This window comes from Mustela erminea, chromosome 12 (genome assembly GCF_009829155.1).
Source record: "Mustela erminea isolate mMusErm1 chromosome 12, mMusErm1.Pri, whole genome shotgun sequence".
NCBI classification, from domain to species: Eukaryota; Metazoa; Chordata; class Mammalia; order Carnivora; family Mustelidae; genus Mustela; species Mustela erminea.
The window spans coordinates 86,901,505-86,917,179 of NC_045625.1; the positions used below are offsets into that span (position 1 = coordinate 86,901,505).

A 15,675-nucleotide genomic window follows, 5' to 3' on the forward strand; every position below is an offset into this window, starting at 1 on the left:
CTCTAGCTCTAGAAGGAACAACATAATCAAGAGGGGAATCTGGGCAGCCGGTTCCGTGTGGCTAGAGGCTCCTTGGTGGTTTGGAAACGCACACAGGTGTTGGCTGGAAGCGCTGGCTTGTGGGAACGGAGGTGACAGGTGCTAGGGCCACCTCTTGGGAAAGACCATGATCTGCCCGTAGCCAAGGGCCACCCAAGGCCAAGTGTGCACCTCTCTGGGGAAGGAGCCCTTAAGGTCCTGCTCATTCCCAATTGTACTGGGAATGTACTCATTCCTCTACTTAACCAGTGGCATCCGAGTGAACTAGACTGTGGGTTCAGTCACGGTTGTTTAGGCGTGGGTGTGGCACAGGTGTGGTCCAAAATAATCCCAGCAGGTGGGATGCAAACATCCCCACCTCTCCAATTCCATTCCTGGCAACAATGCCCTAGCTTACTTTCCGAAAATACCGGGTGGCTTCACGGTTCAGTGGGATTCTACTTGGCATGGTCCCAGCTCCCTCTACGAGCTGGTCTTGCTGGTTCCCAGCCTCCTCTATTTATCTTCAAAATCCTATTCAAGAGTCACCTCTAGAAACGCCTCTATGACACCTTCCCCTGAATAAACCAGATACCTCTTGATAGGATTATCATCATCATCATCATCATTATTATTGTACATATCCCTACGCTGATTCAATGACATTCATATTTCCTGACACCTTGTGGGAGACCAATAAACACTTGCTGAATTGAACTTGGCCTCTCCTTGATAGGTCCAGAAGGAGGAAGGTTGTGAAAATGCTGTTTTAGGAATTCCCATGGCATTCTAACAGCCTGGAATGAATAGGGCATTTAGAAAGAAATTTTCCATCAGTACCATAACAAAATGTACAAATATCAACTCTCAGGCAACTAATCCAGGCAAAATTCTGAAGCTTGCCCGGGCAAGAGAATGGTCCTAAAGAGAAAGAAAAGACTGAAGAACGGGCTTACATGATTGGAAAACACGGTTCCTATGTTTACATCTAAAATAAAAGACTAAAATGTACTTAGAAGTTGCCTTGGAGATGCCATCCAAACAGAGACCCATAAATGCTATCAACATGCAGACACGGAGAGAGATGACACTTCACCTACCTCACTAATGAAGGCAGCACGAATGCATGAAGTCGATGCACAAACAACGAAACTGAGCTCTGGTCCTGGGTCACTCGCTAGGTGAGCGAATTCAAAAAAGCAGCACTAATAATCTTTTCAAAGTGTGCCTTTTCCAAAACACTCATTAATGTTGTAACAATGTATGGCAACAGATGGTGACTATAGTTAGCGCGGGGAGCACTGAGGAAGGGTACAGAATTGTCGGAGCACTACAGCATCCACCTGAAACTAACATTGTCAAGCATACTTTGATAGCAGATAAATACACACACACACACACACACACACACACACACAGAGCACACAAAGTCTAAGAGCTATATCCATCAATGCGGCAGTAGCAAAGCTCAGCAGGATGTCCGTCATTTTCTTCCTCATCTGGAAGACCAAGCCCTTTGAATTCTAACTTTCATGGCTCCGTGTAAGGCAACAGCATCTACATACCAGTGTATTTCCCCACGGAAAGATGGAAATACGTATTGACTTTGGTGTGCCTTTGACTGAGAAACACGTAGATGAAGAACGTGGCTTGGAAACATGGACCTCTTGTTAAAGACGCCTGTGCCCTTTGGCAAGAAGCCAGCAATGCCTAGCTATTTTGTATTCTTCTGTCTCTCAGCTCCCATCTCTAAAAATACACTGATGACATTTTTCTCTGACCTCTACCTACCGCAGGGAATACAGAAAGGACGGGGGTGACGGCGCTCATTAAAACCGTGAACTTCTTGGAAGACAGAACACTCCTTCATTGTGGCTATAGTGTTAGCAACCCTAACACAGTTCACAGGGTTTTAAAAATCTAGTTTTATTAGGGGATGAGGTTCTCTGTGACCAAGACGCTTGATGACGCCACCCAGCAAACGAGTCCAGCCAAAGCTGCCAAAAATTGCAACTCATTTCGAAGGTGTGTGTGCCTCCCCTTGCTCCCAGCACCGTATCACCCGCTTGACAAATATTAGATCAATTTGCTCTTTATTCTAAGGAGTAGTTGATGAGAAATGCTCGTGCCTAGCAAGTTCCAGGAAAACATTTTCAGACAAAATGCTTGGAGGATGAAGTAAGGCTGCATTTGGATGCCTACTCCTTCATTCTTAGCAGTGGCCCAGCGGTTAAAGAGTAGAAACTCCCTCTTCGAGCCCGTCGCAGCAGCCACTCACCCATGTTCTAGAACAAAGTTATGATTTCCCAATTTGCATAACTATATCCTGATCTCTTCCAGAAAGTCTTGTCATATGTATTTATTTTTAAACTGCTGCTAGCAGTTTCTTATTGGCCATGGGAATTTTTAACAATTGAAGTAAAAGTGAAAAAAAAAAAAAAACTCAACAGTTTCAAGTTGACAATATATTCATTATTCAGCTACAAAAGAGAAATAATGGGGAGAAGAGTCTTTTGCCAGGAGGTAGGGTGAAATGATAAGGTAGATCTCATTTTCTGTGTCGTCTTGTTTTCCTTTGCATTTGTTGGATGAGACAGTGTCAATCATTTATTCAGTAAATATTTACTAAGTGCCTACTTTGCACCAAGAATGTTGTGTGCCCTAAGGCTAGAAACATTATCCCCACTCTCAAAGAGTCCAATAAAGAAAAGGGAGGGAGAAGAAGGAGAAGCATTAAATTAATTAAGCTCCTACTCTGTGCCATGTGCTTTTCTTGTGGACTCTTATAACTACTGATGAGAGAAGGTATGAGATCCTCAGAAATTGTTCAGCGCCTCACAGTTGAGTGGATTGGTATTTGTAATCGAGTTGTTCTAATTCCAAAATCTCTTTTAAAATGTCTTCAGAAAGCAGAAAAAGAAGAAATTATCCATTATCCCTACCCTCATGATTTAAAGACAAAACAAAACAAAATTGTTAATGTTTTAGAAAATTGCCTTCCTTTTTTTTTTTTTGTCTACGTGTAGGGTGATTTTTGAATTTTTAAAATATATTTCACAGTTGTCATCAAAGTGTTATACGGCCTTTCATTGGAACTATGGCATGATTGCCTGAAATACTCTGTTATTTTTTAATAGCGCTGGAGAGAAGAATCATTGCCAGTCATATGATGCCACTGACTGACACGTGTCCAGCTCTCGGCAAAGTTAAAATACGAAGGGTAAAATGAGTTTGTTGTAGGGTCAGTGACTTCTTCTGCATTCCCAAAAGCCCACCCTCGTCTACCTCCTGCCTGCTGGTAAGGGTGGCTTCCCAGCACAGGGGACCTGGCTCTCTCCCACATTAGACAAGTCCCTCTCCTGGGTCAGGAGGTCTCTCTCAGCAGGGAGAGCGCTCTTTGTCTTCTCACACATGCACTGCTTGACCCACAGTAGGTACTCAAGAAATATTTCTTGGTTGGATAAATAAATGACTAAAGCTTAAGAAGAAGGTTACCAACAAAAGAGGGTAACCATTACCATAGGCTCAAACAGCGGGGAGAGCCCACGTTTTGTTGGGGAATGAGGGTTTGTGTGACTGCACTCAGGAAGAGAGAAGAGGTGGATGGAACTTGGTTGGAACTTGGAGTCAGAGCCAGTGGCCTGCCCTTCTCAAGGCCTTTCCCTTCCCATAGGCCACTACTCTGTCCACATGGTTTCCTCTTTGCTGTCCAGACCCCTATTCCAATATCCTCACCCAAGCCTGGCTCCACAGCACTGCCTGATTCCGCCATCTTGGGAAGCCACTCACATCCACTCATACGCAGCTGGCATACTGGTTAAGGTTTACCTGGGGTCACCACCCAATAACATCAAGTAATAACTCACATGGAGCAAATTCAGGAATCAGCAAGAAGCAGATACGGCAGAGTCCTATTTTTCAGAAGGAGCTGAAAATCTCCTTTCAGTGGACAGTCTCTCCTCTGCCCCCAGGAAGGAGAAGGCCTACACATTCAGAGTCCAGGTTATTCGACAACTCGACTTAACTTTCTAAGGATGTTCACAAAGATATCTGCCTGAGTCAGCAAAATCGGTGTAAATAAAGAAATTCAGCCAAACTCAGCTCTCCATGAATGTTTGAAGTTCAACACCGGATCTCCTCATTTTGAACACCATCATGATCTCTCCCGCCTTCCTTTCCTCCTTTTCTTCCTCTCCACATTTCCCAGGTACCTTAGCACATAGAGAACTGTGCTAAGTTCTCCAAGAAAAAGAACAACGGGTCAGAAAATTCTGACCTCAGAAACAAGCTTACACATTAATAGAAAGGCAGGCATTCCTCACAAAGGAGTAACTTAACAAGGTAGAGAAAGAGAGAGCACGAGTGTTATATCAGAAATGCAGGGGACATGCAGTCAGAGTCCAGAGCCAGGAGAGATGCCGTCCAGCTAAGACTCTCACCAGGGAAGGCTGCAGAGAGGAGGTGTCCTTTCACCTGGGCCTTGAAGGGTGGAGAGGTTCTGGGGATATGGGACCTATGGGGACAGCCGGGGGTGGGGGTAATGCCTGGGCAAAAAGCCCTCCTGCTGTTCCCTTTTAAGTGACTGTTTATTGTTGAGGAAACAAGATGCTGTTGTTAGGGCCTCTCCATGAGGTGTTAAATCACTGCTCAGTAAACAGATCATCACCTTGGGCTGACTGCTCTGGGCTGTCATGAGTTCTACCAGTTTAGGGCCAACACCGGGAAAACACTATGAAATTTCATGCTGATGAGGTGTGACATTTTAGAGGAAAGTCCTAAAAGCCAAAGCCTGGCATGTGACAGAACTGGAGGAACCCACCGCTGGTAACGAAGGCTCCCGTCTGACAGCGATGGCCCGGTGTCACTCTCCCAGACTCGAGGGGCGGTCAGCCCCCCCACTTACCATGGACGTGGATTCCATTTGGTTGAAAGGAAGAGTTTGTTTCCGGCTGGTAAGACTTCAGGTGTGGCCCACCTGCTGGCGGCTGGGTGTGGGGAGGCTGCGTTCTCTGCATCACTGAAGAAGGAGCTGGAACTCTCCGGGGGCTGATGTGGTGAGGAGATGGGGCCGAAGGTGCAAACCTGGGAAAACATTAAAAAAGGAAGCGTGAGGGGCGTGAGAAAGTGGGAGCAGAGACAAACTCTTCAAAGCCAAATTCCAGTTTCCACACTGGCTGGATAAGAGCGTGACAAAAAGCCATCACAAGAAATTGATGAAGACGTTCTCTCCCATTTTTAACCACTGACTTCTCAACTGAAGGGACAAAGAGGTCAACGAAGGGAAAATGTAGTCACAGTTTGGGTTTGTCAAGCCTCTTAAAATGCATTTCCAATACTCTGGGTTTGGTGAAATTCAAGGCACATCTTTTGCCCGGCTCCCTTTTCTGCTAATTTTTAAATTCGTCTGCATTTTAGGGGAAATTTGATCCTTATGTTTCTGATTCATTTACACTTAGCTCATAAACATTTTGTTCTGTGAGACATATCTGGGGTCCAAGAAGTATTAGAAGACTTTATTATAAGCCTTTCTCATCCTGTTCTCTTTAAACAATACGTTTTCTTTTGCCAAGAATGAGGGAGTTTAAACCTCAAAGATCAAGTGTGGTTTGAGACCCAGAACCTAACTGCATGGGTTCTGTGTTTGGCAAAGAATGTTCGCTGCTTGCAGCACAACCACAACGCCACGTGGGACATCTCTGGCGGTCACATGTGCTAATCACAGTAGAGCTACTGCTAGTTTCTGAGGAGGGACAGACAGGTACAAGGTGATGTGGTCCATGTACCTGAGACACAGCCTGATAACCGCCCACCAGTCTTCTAATTGCAAGGGGACTTTGGCAGGGTCCGACTCCCTGGGTTTAAAGTGACTTTCCAGCACCAAAAGGAAGGTGTACTTGGCAGAGCAGCATTCAAGTTCACCAGTGTCCACAGACCACCAAAGCAACCCTCAGTGCAGGTCACTAGGGGGCTGGCACAGGGAACCCGTCAGTGCTGTGAGATAAAGTGACAAAATAATCGGGGAGCCAAGTGTATCAGCAATGGGTTGTTCCATCTCCTCAAAAAAGTCCCAGCAAGTTGAAAACTTCCAGTCGGTCAGCCTTCGCCTGACGCTAACACACAGCAGGCGCCAGCAGTGCACGTGGCTAACTGCACAAGGACGAGTCCTCTCCCTTTGCTGGGCTTTTGCGTCGGGGCCATCGAGGGTCAGAAGGGAAACCCAACCAGGCAAGTTTGGAAGGCAATTTGCACCATTCTGAATCAGAATATGTCATAGGGCAGAGCCTCTACATTTGTGTGTGGCATCAAGAAGGAACCATGGGATGAGAAAAAAAAAAAAAAGTAGGGCATTCATATTCTAGATGATTCCTAAATGAATTCCATCCGGTGAGGGCTGTGGAGGAAGGGGGTGCGGGAACGGAGGAAGGGGGTGGGGAGAAGAGAAGGCTCCAGAGGAGGCTGACACGGACTGGCTGTGTTCGGAGGCCTATTTTCACTCTGCTGCAGGAGAAGAGTAAGCGAGTACCCTGGGCTGGGAAATATATGTTTTCCAAGCGTATCCTCTTAATTGGAATTAGCCTGGAAGATGTGCCAAGCAGCTGTGAGAGAACACATCGCAGATGAACCCTGTCACTGCCCTGAGAACATCTAGTAAAAAACCCGTGTGCCAGGATTCCTCATATGGAGGCTATTTTCTTGGAGGAAAGAGGCCCTAATACGTCTGGCAACTCTGTCAGAGGTCACGGGAGGGAGCCGGGGAATTATGGGATGGCAGGCTGTAGGGCTACAAGGAGCCCACACGACCACCCCTCCGGAGCCCTGTGGGCAGGAGGCCCCCAGGGAAAATGGGGAGGACTGGAGCTGGGAGACAACTTTTGTCACTGGCATCGCGAAGCAGCAAGATCCGTTGACTTGCTTCCTGAATGTATTTCTTCATCTGGGGATGAAAGACGCAGCACACTCCCGACGGTTTTCTGGTATTTTCTCTAGTACTCGTGCCACTCTTCCTTTCCATTGAGGACTGACGGGGCAGAGATGTGTGGTGGGGGCAAGTCACAGTGTGTGTAAGTCTAAGCCCGATATTGCAGGCTTGATGGAGGAGAGGGGTTCTGTTTCACAATCCCCCCTGCTCCCGGCCAGTGAGTCTGACTCACAAACAAGGGTTTGATGAACAAAGAGAGAAAACGGAGATGGTGCGGGGGAAGGAGGCAAAGACTGTCAGCAAGCCAAAATCTCTCTGTACTTCGAGGTGATCTGGCTATGGAGTGAACCACGATTACTAGCTAGAAAGAAGGGAAGATTTCAACTCGCTGAAATGGCAGAATTCATTTAGGAGTCATCTAGAATGTAAATTCCATACAAGAGAATCTACATCTATATCTGGATTATAGAGCTACATATAAATTATATAGCTATGTATCTATCAAGAGAGCACATAATTATATGGTAATTATAAATCATTCTTATCTATATTCATTCATGCAAATTCCAAACCCTGGCCATGCCCTCTTGGCTACCACATATTTCCATAACATAGTAACGGTGAGCAGAGGAGAAAAAGTGCGGTGGGGTCACGTCAATAAGGTGTTAGCAATCCTTATTTCAGACACCTGGGAGGAGTCGAATACATACGCTGACCCTTCGACTGACCCCACATTTCACTTTTTGCTAATTCAGACTGGATTTCTCTTCATGTTATTCGAATAAGTAAGATTATATGGTATAAAGTTAACGCAATTTTAAAGTGTGTCACTTCATATGAAGTATTAATAAAAAATTAAAAGTAAACCATTCGAGGTGAGATAAATGTACACCCTGGTTTGGGAAGGAAAGGACTGATACAAAAATGTTAACTTTTACAATACAGGGAAAAGATGAGAAGTGACAAGATGTGATTACAATTTTCCACACGATTGCTAGGATCAAGGAAAGAAAGAAGAATTCAGAGCTAAAAAGCCCAGCATAAGGAGTGAGTGTATAAATGTGACTGATTTTCAAGTGTAGTACTTAGATTCAATTTTGTTACTGCTCAAACACGGTACAGAGTATTTTATGGAAAAACCTCTCAGACTCTCTCTACTAATTTAAATTTCACTTTTACAAACCTGCTTCCACGTTCACCCGCTCACAGTAGAGTAGAATTTAGCAAATTAGAATCCGAAGCGAGGGGGCCGGAGGGGAGCGCAGAGGTCAGGGTGCTCCTCTGTCAGTAGGAAGGCCCTGGGAACATCCAGAACAGTCACTGGCCGCTTGGAACAAGACTGATGCCAGAAGTGCTTTAGGAAAAGCCAAAAGGACTTGAGAAAGGAGTGGTTTGAGGCCAGGCACTCCAGAAGCAAGCAAAGAACCAAGAACATACACAATCAACGCAGAAGCTCATTAAGCCGAACATGAGATGTTCTTACTGTTACTCAGGGTAGTGTGTGGGGGCTTAGGACCCCATTTTCTTAGGGCCCTGATTTTCCAACATCGTTTCTTTAATACGCTCACATACGCATACCAAAATGAATATGGTCTGAATATTTTGCCCCAAACAGATTTTTTAAGTCCAAAGATGGTGAATTAAAAATGTCTGATGCTAAAATAAGTAGTTTTGAGGCTGAGGCTATGTTGCAGTGATTTACGATGTTCCTGCCGGGGGCTAGCTCATGCCCCATTCCGTCAGGACAAGATGACGTCACTCTAATTCACTGGGAGTTGCACAGCGTCCACGAGCCGGAAGGGGGAACGTCTGAACACTTTCTGTCCCCCAGCTGCACATCTGCACTTCACAGCTCAGAAACTACATTCAACGTAGCTTACCAGTCTCTTCTTCGAGACAATAGGAGGTTGTTAATATAAATAAATATGCACACAACAGACTAGAAATTTTAAAAAAATGTCACTGCTTACCAGCAACACTTCACACAAAAGCAAACCAGAGAACTGAGTCAACCGCTTGTTCTCCTTTAGTGGAGGAGTTGGGATAACCTGAGTGGTGAGCCACCGCGGGCTTCAATGGTTTGCGCCCCTCCCCCCACCTCCTGCCCGGAAACCCAAAAAACACAAAAACAAAAGAGGGACGCGAAAAGATTTTAAAGGGCTCATAAAAAATAATCTCCTGGGGAAAGAAAACAACCTAAAAAGGCTTTTAGATAAATAAATATCTATACACACCTTAGAAAATGTGTGATTATTTGGGGGGCATTTGGTCAGTTACACTCTTTCCCTTCTGTGGGCCACTGCCACCCTCAAGTCACACGGAGCTTTCCAACCTTGCAGCCACGTGGGCCAGAAACAAAGAGGTCACGTTTCCGATAATGCGGTACTAGAAAGAATGTTAGGTTGTTTCACAGAACGGTAGATCCCGACTGAGACACACAGTACTGATGAGGTTCATAGGACAAATTGAAATGGCAGGAGACGGATATCACCGAAGACCTACTGGGCTTGGATTTCTGGCTCTGTCCTTACCAGCTGGGTAATCCTGAATAAATGCCCTGACTTCTCCCAGCCTCTATTTCAAGTATAAATCTCAACACCTACTGGGGATCATAAAACCTGAGATAACATATTCATTTATTCATTCAAGAGATATTTATTGAGCACTGACCCAGAGTGTGGCCCTATTCTAATCACAAGGGACAGAGCAACACATGACATGTGTCTCTGCTTTTGTGCGACTTCTATTTCGGGGAGGCGAGGCAGGAGATGAGCAAAATTAAGTAAGCAAACCATATACTGTATTGAGGAAATGAATACTCTGGAGAAAAATCAAGAATGGAAGGTGAGGGGTGGGGGTGCATCATGAATAATTTTAAATTGGGAAGTCGGAGATCTTGAAGTACTTTAGAAAATAATCTGACACCTTCCAGAAGATCAACGCATGCTTATGGGATGACTGCTCTAAATGGAATGTACACTTAAGGTTAGCCTGACGTGAATGCACACCCAGGGCTTGAGAGCTCTGTAAGACTGTGGTTCCAGCACTGCATCTGAATTTCTATGGAGTTCTTAAAATTAAAAAAAAAAAAAAAATCTTAGGACTCTTTTCTCTCTTGACTACTCATACACGGAAAGAAAGGCTTGGAGAAAGCAAGGCATTTACTCATTTGGCTAATTTTCTAGTTCTAAGAGCAAATAGTCATGGTCTTTCTTGTGTAAGGTCTCATTTCTTGGCCTCGGGTTTCCCCACAGAGTATCGTGAATTCACATATTCATCCAATCACATCATGTTCCAGCTGGAAGGCAGCAGAGTAGCCTTATTTGGATGAGATAAAATAGACCCAGAGACATGAAGTGATTTTCCCAGTCACACAGCTAGTTCTCCAGATACCACTTTGTCCCAATGAGGTCAGATGTTCCCTCGTGGAGAACACAAGGCAAGGTGGAGGGCAGTGGCGGACTCCTGCGAGCACCTGAGATTCGGAACCTTCTCGCCAGCTGGGGTTAGGGTGGGGGACGGGCGTATCAACATCCCATGGCCTTGAAGAAACCTGGTGACCAGTTTCCCAGTTTGCTTTGGTTAACTTGTTCATTCTGCACTAGAGTTCTTCGTGCCCATGCTGGGCTTACACTTTTGGTCTTTCCAGCTGGGCAACTCCTTTCAAATAATGCTGTCTCCTGTCTGTAAGTCCAAGGTATCTCTATGTCAACTAACAACTATATTTCTTCAAACAGTATCTGCTAATAGGCTATGTTGCAGGCTAAGCACATGTCATAAATATGTCCTACTTTTCTTCATTTGTGCTGGATATTCAAGCAGTGCTAGCAAGCAGCGTGGGACTGTGTGGTTTAGCATTGTGTTGCGGGTTAATGCTTTGAAAAGAGGGGTTTCCGTGATCAAGTAGATTAAATGCTGGTTGATAAGTGCTTTGGACAGTTCTCCCCCCCCCCACTCTCTTCCACAGGGGTAATGGACCTCCCAAAGAAGGAAGAATGCATCAGAATAGCTCATTTCATTGCATTCACATGAAAAATATTATTGATTTGCTGCTAGGGAGTAGAAATAATGGATACAAACTAGTCTATGGTAGATTTGGGGAGGCATTTTTTATCCCCCAAAGAATTGTGGTGGTTTTTAAATTCATCTGTGAAAACTAATCAATAAAAAGTGGCTTTAGCCGTTGGCCAACTACAGAGGGGGAAAAAAGGAATCCTTTTCAAAACCTAAAAAGAAAAGCACAGTTTTAAGGATTTCACATCTGATTTAACATCTAAAAAAAACCCCCCAATGATAATACCCCACTTTGTATAGCCAGACAGCACTCCATTTTAGTAGACTTTAGTGGTCTTTATAACGATTTATGAATCACTTCATGAATTCCTGGCTGACTCATCTGGGTGACTATAGTATCTACTTATACTTCCCTTCTGTCTCACAAAAGAGACACTTGGACTCAGTTCAATCCAGATTTGTCCCCGAATGAATCACAGCACGTTACTGGGGGAACTGCAAATTGAATTCTGCTTCTGAGACAATCAAGACCAGCTTTTAGTAATGAAGAAACAGCCGCTGGGAAGTGTGGGTAATTGCAACACTGTCCATCTGGGCAGGACCACGGCCCGCCAAGAGCTGTATGTCCATCCGAAGGTTCTGTTCCAAACTAGTCAAAGAGCTGAATCTATCTCCTGCGAGGGCTTATTGCTGGGTCAATATTAACTGTGAATAATTTCTCACGTTCCGCAAGACCAAGACTCAAACATGACTGCCCGAGCCTCCACAGGCCACGACAAAATGAGGGCTGTGAACTGGCTGTAGGTGAAATGACCACCAACGTTTTTCACAGAAGACTCACGCGTATATTATGATGAGTGAGTGTTTGTGGGAAAGAGGATAGTGTGTTCTGGAGGACACCTTCTGCACTTGGGTATAGGGGGTCGGTTCTAAGGCCAGAAAACAAAGTCACCAATGCCCCAAGGCAGAGAAGATTTTTTTCTGGGATAGACTGAAATAGGGCAGAGAGCATCACAATCTCCCCTCCCTGTGGGAATGAAAAGGGAGGGGTGAGGACACCCAGGGTATGTCAGAGAAATGAATTATGCAGGACACATTTAACCGAGAGCTGGGATTTTTTGGAATATCTTGACTGCAGAATTGGCTGTGACTCTGTTGTTTGTCTATTTCAGAATCTGATGTGATGGGGAGAAAGGGAAGGAAAGTCTGATTCTGCCAAATCCTCTTTACAAAAAAATCACCAACCAGAAGAGAATTTATCCAGAGTGGTCTTAGACATTTGATGTCAAAAATTCTGCCATAAAAAAGAAAACCTGCTGAATGAGATCATCCTTTGGGCAGCTCCGAGCAGGTCAGAGCAGGAGGATTAACTCACGGTCCTGTGGCAAAGAGAAGCCTGTCTTGTTCAGGACCGTGTTAGGCAGAGAGTTCGGTCTGCTTTGCAACGGAGCAGATCAGATGAAAGCAAAACACTCAGAAGTGAGTGTAACAAGAAAGCCAGATGGGAAATGAGGGAGAAGAGTGTTGTTTTGGTCCAAACATGAGAAAGGAAGGCACAGGTATATAAAAAATGGCCCTTTCCATGTCTTTCTCGTGGTCTCAAACTGCGAACATGAGCCTCCTGACAACATTGGAAGAACGTTTAGAATTAACTTCAGATGCAGGACTCCTGCCGAGTATGGCCGGGCACCTTTGGAAACCACCGCCAAATGAGACTTTAAAAGTCAATATAATCCATGAATTTGAAAGAAACTAGCTGGTGCTGGTTTGATCCGTAAAAACGTGCTGTTTGTGTGGATTTTTTTTTTTTTTTCCATTTCAGGATGTCAGGTTACTATTATAGTAACCACAAGGGAATTTTCTGAACCTTCCATTGAATACAAGGCTCAATATTTGATTAGAGAAATGAACTGGAGGAAACCACATCTACTAAAAAGTTACAATCAGAGAAGGGCTCTTGGCTCTTCTAGATGAAAAGAGCATCAAATCCTTGGATGTCTGTTACCATTTTGTATCTCCAGCTCCTTAGCCAGTGCTATGCGAACACAAGTATTTAATACATGTGGGTCGTTGCTGTTGAGGAATTACTCTGTTCAACAGACCACGGGCTCCAAAGACTTCGCTCTCAACCTGGTGCCAGCATTTGTGTCCAGGTGATACCTTTGCCCAGTTAATGCCCAGTTAACTCAAGTCCACTTGGAGACTATATTTGTCCAGAGGCCACAGTTTCTGTTTCTAAGGGGAAAGCATCTTATTCAAGAGAATGATTCCAAGTACTGACTCTGGGGAAGATGATCAAAACCTAGAAACCTATTTCTCCTTGCAACTAAACAGAAAAGCAACCAAAGACTCTATTTCAGAAAAAGGAGCAAAAAAAAACTTCATCTCGTGGTTTCTGCTCACCTAGGTGGTCTCACCACCACCAGCGGGCAGACGGGTTTTTGCCTGCGAAAAGATATACAATTCCTTCACTGCCCTATCCACCAAGCACTTCCCATCCAAGAGGGCAAGGGATAAAGGTGATTTCCAGCTCACCCTAGGAAGGCTTACGGGCTTTCACTTTGGGAATTTCGTCTCCATTTGACCTGTTGTTTCAGAGAAAGTCTTAGGAAAGGAATACATGGATACATCCGAATCACACAACGGCTTAGTTTGAACTCCACGTTGCTACAGGCTAACGCAGTAAAGTGGAGGCCGCAAGAAAAGGAATTCTATTTTACCTCAAGCCTTCCTTGTTATTGTCATGACTCACTTTCCTGACTGAAAGTCGAAGGGGACTAAAAAAACATCATCTCGGGCTTTGCATGAGGTAGATTTGTTTGGAATGTGGGAACAAAATAAAGATGGCTGATTTGGCATTCAGAGGTGAAATGAATGAGACCTCTTCAAAATGAAGAACCACCGTACTTCAAAATTAAATATACATGGAAAACAATCTGCTATGAAGGGATATTTGGACCATGAGTCAAGCTGTTTGTCTGGAGGAGTGACACACGTACGCTCACATCGGCGTCTCTTGCTTTGTCCTGCGGTGACAACAGAGGACAATGTGCGGACGGAAGAGCAGCAATCCCCTGCTTAGGGTTACTGTTTCTCTTTCCAGAAACCATAAAGGAATCATACTTGTAGTCCTCCTTCTGGTCACATCTGTTCATTCCACACACTGCCCAAGTGCTGAGGGGGTCGGAGCCGTAAGCATGACGCCGCAGTCTCTGCCCTGAGGGAGCTCCGGCTCTAGTGGATTGTGAGCAGGTCAGCAAGGAGCAGCGTAATCTCAGGGACTACTACATCTTCGAAGAGAAACAGTAGAGTAATGGAAGAGAGTGGGGTTCGGGGGCTAGGGGAGGGTTTAGGGGAAGTGGTCAAGAAAGGCCTTTCTGAAGAGGTAACATTGGAGCGAACACCAGAAATGAAGGCACAAGTCACGGAAAGTTCTGGTGAAGGTGCCTTTCAGGTTTCAGGAATAGCAGGTACAAAGGGCCCAAGGCAAGATGAGTTAGTGTTTTCCAGAAATAGTAAGAAAACCAGTGTGGCCGGAGCAGAATAAGCATGAGGAGCGGCGGTGAGGGTGTGACTATGGCCAGACCTTAGAGGGCTCCTATAAAAAGGAGTTTGGACTTGACTCCAAGCATGCTGGGGGAGGGATGTGAGCAGGAAATCCGCAGAGACTCCATTTACATTTTAAAGGGCCCCTCCTGTGGTAGGGAGCCCTGGCCTTGTGTGTGTGTTAACTGGAGGGTGGTCCACAGCTGGATGTGGGGGGCAGTTAGGAACCCACGTAGTTGAGATGGGAGGAGGGCACAGTGGTGAACTCTGCTTGGAGAAACGAAGCTGATTGTGTGTGAGGGGAGAGCTAACAGGACTTACAGATATTAATGAGAGGAGGGAATGCCTGGGAAGAGGAGGAATCAGTTGACGACGTTTTTTAAGTTCTTAGTAGTAAGTTAAGATAGCCATAGGTTTAGCTCTTTATTTTCCCCCATTATCAAGAAATAGACTGGACTCTGAAAACTATGCTCATAAAAGTTTTGCAGACAACACAGACATTAAAATTAGAGACAGATCAGAGACAAAGTAGAGAAGCTAGAAAAGCCAGTTCAGCAATGTCTTCTTGCTGTTATTCTATTTTTTCCCCCGCAATAAAGCTATTCACAATCACTAGCTAGGTAAGAAGAAAGGAGCAAATATAACCAATTTCCCTGTATGTGTGCTAAGACGACTAGATCAGGGGAGAATATTTTTTAAGATTTTTTTTTTATTTGAGAGACAATGAGCACAAGTTGAGGGGGGCAGAGGAAGAAGCAGGCTCCCGGCTGAACAGGGAACCCCTGTGGAGCTCGATTCCAGGACTCCAAGATCATGACCTGAGCTGAGGGCAGCTGCTTACCCAGCTGAGCCACCCAGAAGTCCCTAAGGATGTGAGTATCTCTATGAGAACTTTCATTCCACAGGCCAATAACCCAACTGATTTATCCCCTGCCACAAGGGATAGAGCATGGCTGTGGTCACGGATCAGCACTGAAGAAGCTTAAAGACTTGTGGGCTCTTCTGCCCTGGAATAAACCTGGAGAAGCAGCAGAAACTTTCCACAGATACGAAGAAAAAAAATAGAATAAGGACCCCAAGCTTTTCCAGTCTAAGACCCAATGTTGTAACCCCCATTTTCAAGGGCGGGACTTTGGGATTTTCTGCCTCTTCTCTGCTCACAGCATTGACACTGGGAA

General features: G+C 45.1%; 1 protein-coding gene across 6 annotated transcripts in view; it reads right to left on the bottom strand.

Annotated features, from left to right (window-relative positions):
* Positions 1–15,675, bottom strand: part of GLIS3 (GLIS family zinc finger 3) — a 492,256-nt gene that overhangs the window by 20,873 nt on the left and 455,708 nt on the right. For 4 of the 6 annotated variants that reach the window (XM_032308765.1, XM_032308769.1, XM_032308764.1 and 1 more), the window contains one exon: positions 4,922–5,100. In XM_032308765.1, coding sequence (XP_032164656.1) covers positions 4,922–5,100 — 179 coding nt within the window. Of the gene's footprint in view, positions 1–274; positions 4,532–4,921; positions 5,101–15,675 lie in introns of those variants that run through there. The other 2 variants (XM_032308768.1, XM_032308767.1) reach the window with 2 other exon arrangements.